We start from the raw sequence: 8391 nt of genomic DNA, 5'->3' as shown, positions 1-8391 counted from the left end.
AGCCTTTAGGCAGGGTAGAGTAATTCTGGAAGTGACTTTTAAACTCTTACATTTCACCTGTGGCATTTGACATCTTTTTTTTTGAAGGCTGAAGATCCTGAATCTTGTTTACCTTTGCAGATCTTTACATAGGAAACTTGTATATGTATAATCTGGTAAGGTTACCTTAACCACAGAATTGCTGGGTTAACCTTTGGCACAAGGGAAATTGTGTTTTGCTTTGAGACTGTCATACCAGGAAGTGATGCCCAGTTCCAGTGTGGTAAGCTACTTCTTATCAAGTATGTATTTGATGATCTATGCTGTATTTACTAAAAATATATTTCCCTAGCTCTACCAATTCACTTTTGCTTGAAAGCCCCAGTCTAGGGAAGTGAGAAGCTGTAGAGTTAAACTGTGTGGCATGTCTCAGTGCTGGAGAATCTCTAAGCAGGAGAAAAGTAACTTCAACTTCCAATCAGGCAACATAGGAAACCAGGTGATGGGAAAGTGGTGACATGCCTATGATGCCTGGCATAGAGCGATCTGATGGCCATATATATACACATACATACACATACAAGGTCATGCATTTTCCCATGCACTGATACCAAAGAGACCTAAGTTCAGCTGCCTGTAGTGGTAGTGCTTTGCACTATTCACAACAGATATGGGGTAAAACACCATTGCTCTGTGTTAATACAGCTTGTTCTGTCTGATTAGGTGGAAGAGCACTGATAATGAATGGGAAGCAGCTTTAGGAAGGGGGTTTTTTCCCCTCTGTAAGTTAACTCTCTTCAGAGTAATTTTTTGTCCTATCAGTGTTTAGATGGAGCACGTTTCAGCATTTTCTTTTCATCCTTTTAAATTTGCTTACAGTGAGTCAAAACTTCTCCTTTCTCCTTCCTTGACATCTGTTTGAGGGCCCTAACCGCTGCCTTAAGATGTATGCACTTTAAAAAGGTCAGCTGTACAAAGTTAATGCTTTATTTGGGAATTCCTACAGCAAAGTGATCCAGTGGAGTATTCAAAAATGCAGTCCAAGGCAAGGAACTAAGTACACAGAATGCAGTCATAAAAATAATCCTAAGAAATCAGTGGGTCCTCTTCAGTCCTCCTTTACTTTCAAAGGACCAAGGGGAAGCAAGGAAACATTATTTGCCAATAAACCGAGGTGGTCGTTTCTCCCTGAAGGCAGCCATCCCCTCCTGCCGGTCTCTTGTGGGAATGTTCTACATGTAAGGAAAAAAAGGTATGTTTTTCATTGGTAAGTCTGATGTGCTTTTTAAGTACTGATTAATTTGGCAGTAGCAGTCTAAGACTGCTTTTCCTTCAGTGATATATTAACTGCTACCTTTCATGTTTTGCAATTAGGTAAATAAGAGACTGGGTCGTAGTGTAAATCGCAAGCAAAGCACCTAAGACAAAGGCCATAAGGCCAGAGAACTAAAGAGGAAAACAAGTTTTCCATAAGTTTAATGCTTTACCATCTTAAAATACACTGAGAGGCATAACAGTTACATTGTTCCAATTAGCTGAGAAAGGTGCATGCTCTTAGAACTTGTCAAAAAGCGTGACTACAGGAGAAATCTGGATTTAGTTTAAAACCATTTGTAAGACTCATCCTATAATTAACGTTGGTGAAACCAAGACTGCGCAATTACTTCAGACAAAGGAGTATTTAAGGAAGGACTGTGGTCTCAGGCAGGCAGAGAGAAGGAGCTGTGCATGACACAACAATTAATATTTCAAAATAGAGATCTGGAACTGCATTCAAGTATGTTCTCAAGAGTTTTAGATTTAGCTGATAGTGCTCCCTTATGGAGAGGAAAATAGAAGAGGATGATGTGAATAGCTGGCTTTACGAAACATACATTTGTTCCTTTCAGGAATGCATTATGAAGGTAACCAACCTACCTGGGCGTAGCACATTCCCTCAATAGCCATCCCTGATGCAATGTCAACCTGGGGATAAGAGGGCAGGAGTGAGTTTTGGCTGAAGCATCACTCTAAAAACACTTCATAACCCTCAATAACCATTCTCTCCTAGTGAGGGACCTTCACTCCTATATTAGAACAACAGTGTTAACATCTGTCTAAAAGGAAAATTCTGCCACATTAATTTTATTTTTAAAGAAAAAAAGGCTTTAAAACCCCCAGAAAGGTTTTCAATGTCTTGTCAAGGTATGGATTATAACTCATCTGTCCCAAACATTTTCAGCGTAGCACTTTTTTTAAGAGCTGCCCGTCTGCTTCATTCACCTCAGTATTTAAAAGAAAAATAAGGTACCTCCATTCCTCTGTTTATTGCCAGTTTTCCCATTTTCACAGCAAATGGAGCCTTTATTAAAAACAAGATGAAAACCGATCAACTAAACCAAACCACAACAAACATTTAAAAATAAAGCCACATCAGTTCATAATAGTGTAGCTGCTGCATTGTTTTCCTAGCGCCTTAAGGACCTTCTTGCATATAGAAGTTTGCAGCATGTTGGTAAGTATTTTTAAGAACCAATTTGATGTTATCTGCAGTTAACAGATGTACACGGTGCAAGGTGTTGGTGTGCTCTGCAGCTCTGTGTAACCACAACTGCAAGGTAAAACTGTCCTGTGGGTTAAACAGCTGGATGTTAATGCTTGTTCCTACAGAAACTGCATTCACAAAAAGGACAGAGTTAAGAGACCTGCGGGAACCAAGGCTCTCATATTTCATAAAACTGAATTTCAGTTGTTTGCTCTCTCTCAAGGGAAGCAGAACTGCCTTTACACTGACCACAGGTACAATGCACTGACCTGAGGAAGGATTTCGTTAGCCAAAGTTAATGCTCTCTGGTAAGCTGCATCTCCTTCGTTGTTTTGTGGCACAGTGTGATTTACTAATCCAATTGAGGCAGCTTGTTGTCCATCAATCTGTCTACCAGTGAAAATGAGTTCCTTTGCAAGACCTATTCCAACACATCTGGGCAGGCGCTGGGTTCCACCTTACAACAACAGCAAAAACACCATTGTCCATTTCTGAGAAATACCCCAAAACAACAGTATTTTGTCTTCTTACATAACAAGGTTTGTGTTTCTTTAAGAACTGCTAGCTGAGTATGTCAGCATTTTGCAAGGCATCTGAAAGGCTTGAGCATCTCTGAGTATTGTGATAAACAGGAAAAAGTAAATGGACTTTCCTAAATTCATAGCAAGTCCAAGATAGGGCTTGGAACAGAACTTCTTTGTTCACGGATCTTTTGGGTCACCATGAGATGCTGCTTCTAATTTACAGTCAAAACACTTCAAGTGCTCCAATGGTAAAATATTTACTATATGGCTGAGAAAGTAAGAGACTGAAGACTTAATGAAGGTTACCTGCTCCAGGAAGAAGGCCCCTTGTGGTCTCAATAAGGCCCATTTTAGCTGATGAAGCTGTTTGTTAAAAAAATAAATATGGGGTTTAGGTACTTCTTAATCTTTGTAACTCCAAATTTTCCATAGTGAACTGATTAATGAAACTACAGACTGCCAATACTCAGCTGGAACTATTTCTCCAGGAAGCTGGAAAGTCTGAACACTACAGTGTTTATCAACAGCCATCTCAGGTCAGCTAACGGATGTGTTGTATTGGCTACTTACCCGTAATGTAGCAATTTTATCTAGAAAAATGAACCTTGGGTCCATTCTAGATTAAACGTGGAAGATGGAAGAATGGAAACAAAAGAACAAGTCTTCCACTCCAGACTGATTTAAGTAGGGAAGGTTAGATCTAGCCAGAGGGCTGATGCAGTATTACATGATAATAACTACTTAATTCTAACAAGAAATAGTTCTCTGAAATAATCCTAATCTTGTCTAAAACTGGGCTTTACTTTTTTAAGCAAGGAAACTGCTTTCCTATTAATAACTAAATGTCACGGTTTTGGGACAAACATTTATTCATTTCCTGAACTGTGCAAGTTCCTCTCTCTGGATTCCATCACCAGTCAGCTATCACTTGTGCAAGGTCTCTTTAAAATGCAGTCAGCAAATACAAGAAGATTCCTCTATTATGCAGCACACAAACCTGCTACTCGAAGGTCACAAGCTAACGCCAGTTCTAGTCCGCCACCCAGTGCATAACCATCTATTGCAGCAATTGTGGGTACAGGCAGGGCTGCTGTAGAAGAGAACACAGATTATACAGTTTTGTTCCAGAAGTTCTGTTCCACTCACGTCTGGAATTTCAACGCTTAAATTCTAAAGCTTTTAGTTCTCAAATTCAGAATGGCTCAAGAATTCATATTCTGCCACAAGACTTCTGACTGTCTCTAAATGGTAGGAACTGCCTTTCTGTACTTCTCCCTTCTTTGTGAGAAGGATGCAAACCATTCTTGCATGTGAAGAAGCATGTAAATACAAATACTACAGCACAAAACAGGATGAATTGTCTCCTTGCAAATGCATGGTGTGAATATCCAGCTGTTGCAGTTAAACAAAGACATAATTCCTAATCACTGTTACAAGGATTAGCCTTTCTGCTGCTTTCCTTAGGCAAGGCTTCTGAACTTGGTAAACACTGTTATCATCTTATAACTGAGGAGCCTGAGGTACATGGAGATTAGCTGCTTGATAAGATACCTTTTAAAATACTCGGGCAGCTGAAAGCAGACTTCAGCTGTGCTAGTTCTATGCTGAAACTATCCCCTGCATCTCCAAATGCTTCTCTGGTCTGAGAGACAGGGTTTTTCTCTCTACACCCTTGTCTGGTTTTTAATCAATGCAATTCTTACTGTTATTTTAGCCATATTTCACTTTGGTGTTCCTCCCCAGTGAGAGCAGAATAAGTCAGAAATAGGGGCAGAAAATCAACTGCAGAAGTCCATACTTCTTTCAGGGAGGAAAAAAAGAGGCAGGGAGGAGGGCTGTAGGTACAAAACCTCTGACATTTAACAAATCCATGTAGCAAATCCATCCAGAGATCCAAATCCATGTTCTTAGGTCATTGCCATATGATGAGTACTTCTGAGCATGTACTGAAACTGGGACAAATAACAGACCTCATTTCATCTAGCATTGTCTCCCAAGAAATATACAGAACTGCATATAGTATCCTTTGTTGTAGCAGATACTATATACATGTGTGTGTGCTACTCTTCATCATGGATAAGGCATCCTGTGTTTGGAGTGTCACCAGGATAGTTGGTATTTAAGTCTAATATGATCTTTGTTTCTTGCATAAGCTGGAGCCATTTGGGAAGCTACTCCTAAAGGGGTAACTTGCTGGGCCTAGCATCCTTCCCCTCCTGCAGCATTCTGAAATGTCTCAGTACAGGCAGTCAAGGACAAATTTCCTGAGATAGTGATTTACCTATTTCATCCATGAGATTCCTCAGCCTTTTAACAAAGTGCCCAACTTCTGCATCATCCATCTGTGCACGTTCCTTTAAGTCTGCACCTAAATAGAGGATTAAAAGGTTAGAATCCAGGAACAGGGAAAAGACATCTGAACTGCGTTACCTCCTGTCTCTCTTGGGGCACAGACCATTTCAGAAGTCACAATACAGTGTTCTGGTTAAGTAATGTCAGTGGAGGTTGGAGTGGGGCCATTTGGGCTGGAGCAGTGGCTAGGTTGCTCTTCTGTGCCCTTTGAACAGATTTCAGAGAGCACGAATCACTGTATGTAACTATGATAATCCATAAAACTGGAAACCAAGGACTTCCAATACCAGAGGTACCCGTGCTTGAAGACAGTTATAAATAGAAAGCAAATAGCAGCACTATTTGTGCAGCTCACTCCATCACATCTTCATCACCAAAGCAAGCCAAGAGGCAGAAAGAAAGAACAATGTTTATTTGCTACACAAAAGCCAGCCTGTTCTTCTAGCATGCATTTCCAACTGCTTTCCTGCATGATCTGATCAGCACACAGCCCTAAGAGCCGTCAATGTTTGTAAGCTTGCAGAACCTTTGTCACTTACCAGCACAAAAGACACCTTTCACCTCGCTCTTGAACACCACCACACGAACCTTCTCATCCAAGCGGAGCTGTTCCAGAGCGCTGAACAGCTATGAGAGGGAGTACAAACAAGAGAAGAAAAATTTGTAAGCATCTGAATCTGTATACCTGAATTACAGCAAGCTCCTAATCTATGATACGAATTGTTTTTCTCCCCCTGCAGGGGCCAGGAATTTCCTGGAAATCATGTATGTGGAGCTAGGAGAATCCTTCCACGACACCCTCAGAATGAGATGTTTCTACATCTCTTTCTTCCATTCAGAGATGAACTTTTCCTGTACCTTAACCTCTCCTGTAATTATGCAAGTAAGGACACTACCTTGAGTTAGCTAACTAAAATAACTCCAGTTATTAGTTAATAGTGCATGGTACGTTGATAGTGCAGTATCAACACGCCATGACCTCTTTTCTTTAGGCTAACCTGCCCCAAGGCAGTCTCCCACTCTTCAGCAAAAGATGAACTTTTTGTTTCAGATTTCCCACTACTGTTCTTAGTGCAGTTAGTTATTGATCATGATTCCAAACACGTTCACAGGCCAGGCCCATACTCACTTCATTTACAAATACTTTTCCCAATGAATTTCTCGCGTGGGGTCGGTTCATTAGGATTTCAGCAATACCTTAGTAATAGGAGACAATTTCAGTTATACTTCATTTAAGTTCTCTGACACAGTAATTCAACTGGGAACAATATCTGCATGTGCTGCATCTTCTCTTTCCTGAAAATGCATATAAAGTATATTCTAAAACAATTAGTTATTTAAAAATGGAGGTGCTAGACCATGTCTATGAAAACCAGTTATACAGGACAGCTGTGAAATTCAGCAGCACTGTGAATAATATAAATAAATAAGGCAGACTTTTAAAAAGAAGATGATATCCAAGTATATATGTCTTAGAATCATTGCATGGAGAGAAAAAAAACAACCCAAAACCAACAAACCCAAATGATCCAACTTAGGTTTCTGTTTCAAATGCAACTAAATGCAGTTCTTTTTGTCCAGTCTTCAGGTGCTGAGGCACTGGCACAGGGTGCCCAGAGAAGCTGTGGCTGCCCCATCCCTGGCAGTGTTCCAGGCCAGGTTGGATGCAGCTTAGAGCAAGCTGCTCTAGTGGAAGTTGTCCCTGCCCATGGCAGGGGGTTGGAACTGGATGAGCTTTAAGGTCCCTTCCAACACAAACAAGTCTGGGATTCTATGACTAATTACAAAAATCCTCCTGGGATTGCTGTTTGAATGAGAGCAGCACAAACTGGTCACCCTCACTTCATGCTTCAGAACCATTTTGAAATTGCACCTCCATTTAATTTAAAGTTAGCAAGCTCATCTGTGAAAGGACTTCACTCAAAGTTCGTAAGTCCAAGCAGAAAACCAAGACCACAACATCTACCTACTTCTCCTTTGCACTTGTGTTTTGTAAATTATTATCCAATGTTTTCTGTATGCTTTGGCAGGAAAAAACCTCTCTCCTGTTTCCTTGTGTGGACTTCTGCTCCCTTCCCTGGCCTTAATGTTGGCAGATGCTCTTTCTACTGCTGCAGGTGCACAGATGCTCCTCACATCTGCCATACTTGGTCCTTCTGCCCTGCTGGGAGATCTCTATTTCTCTGCCTGTGCCAGTGGCCAGTCAGTGAACAAGATACATATCACATAGGAACAGAGACACTGGTCAGGCACCCGCAAACAATGGAAACTCACCATTCCAGGAACTACATTCATGTATATGCAAAACTACTAGGAAGTGTTTACCAGCTCTTGCAGCAGTTGCTCTTATCATAAAGTAATTCCAGTGGCAACCTGCACCAAAACTCCAATTGCTGCTTAGTGTCCCATGCAGAGACATGCCCTGGTCCTACCCACCACGCATCACTGAGACCAGAAAAATCTAAGGTATGCAATCCATAACTTCTTGTATCAGTATCTCCTCCATACATAACTTTTAAAAATGGATCTAGTTAGTTATTTGGCAGCTGTGCCCTTGAAAAGCATCAAGGCATAACCTGAAGCAAAGATACCGTAAGCACCCTCCCTGCTGTGGACCCTGCGGGGCTGTTGGTCACCTGCTGGGCTACGAGGGACAGCTCAAGTGCGGCCAGGGCCCGCCTCAGGGGCTGGGGACACGAGGTGCAACCGGCGCCAGGTCAGGAGCTGGTGTGTTTTGACCAGGAACTGGTACAACGAAGCACACGACGCGCTCCTCCCGCCCGCAGCACCACGGAGCCGGCCTTGCCCCACTCAGCACTGCGGGCAAAGGAGCGCCGGGGCCTGCCCGCGTTCTCCGGGGCGCAGGTGGGGCGGGTCCCGCCGCACTCACCGCCGCTCTCCCCGCCGGCCGCGCTCACCAGCACCTCCGCGCCCCGCCGCGGGGCTGCCCCGCCATGGCCCCACCGCAGTAGCTCGCGTCCCGCCCGGCCCAGCCGCATCATGGCTGCGCGA

General features: G+C 42.5%; 1 protein-coding gene across 1 annotated transcript; it reads right to left on the bottom strand.

The window, feature by feature from the left end:
* Positions 1-1080: 1080 nt before the first annotated feature.
* Positions 1081-8384, bottom strand: ECHDC2 (enoyl-CoA hydratase domain containing 2). The gene is made up of 10 exons (XM_080623271.1): positions 8270-8384; positions 6509-6576; positions 5919-6006; positions 5309-5395; positions 4025-4117; positions 3334-3390; positions 2773-2960; positions 2270-2320; positions 1897-1944; positions 1081-1211 (listed from the first exon to the last, which is right to left on the bottom strand). Exons 1-10 carry the CDS (start codon positions 8379-8381, stop codon positions 1134-1136), a joined length of 870 nt encoding a protein of 289 aa, XP_080479397.1. The 5' UTR covers positions 8382-8384; the 3' UTR covers positions 1081-1133.
* Between the last annotated feature and the right edge of the window lie 7 nt (positions 8385-8391).

This window comes from Psittacula echo (genome assembly GCF_963264785.1).
Source record: "Psittacula echo genome assembly, chromosome: 7".
In the NCBI taxonomy this organism is placed as follows: Eukaryota; Metazoa; Chordata; class Aves; order Psittaciformes; family Psittacidae; genus Psittacula; species Psittacula echo.
Note: the sequence above shows the minus strand (reverse complement) of the source record. Positions and strands in the feature narration are given on the sequence as shown.

Coding starts and splice junctions, on each gene's coding strand:
- ECHDC2 (XM_080623271.1), bottom strand. CDS start 8,381: ATGATGCGGCTGGGCCGGGCGGGACGCGAGCTACTGCGGTGGGGCCAT. Junction 6,577..8,269: donor GGCCGGCGGGGAGAGCGGCG/GTGAGTGCGGCG, acceptor CCTATTACTAAG/GTATTGCTGAAATCCTAATG. Junction 6,007..6,508: donor GAAAAGTATTTGTAAATGAA/GTGAGTATGGGC, acceptor TCCCTCTCATAG/CTGTTCAGCGCTCTGGAACA.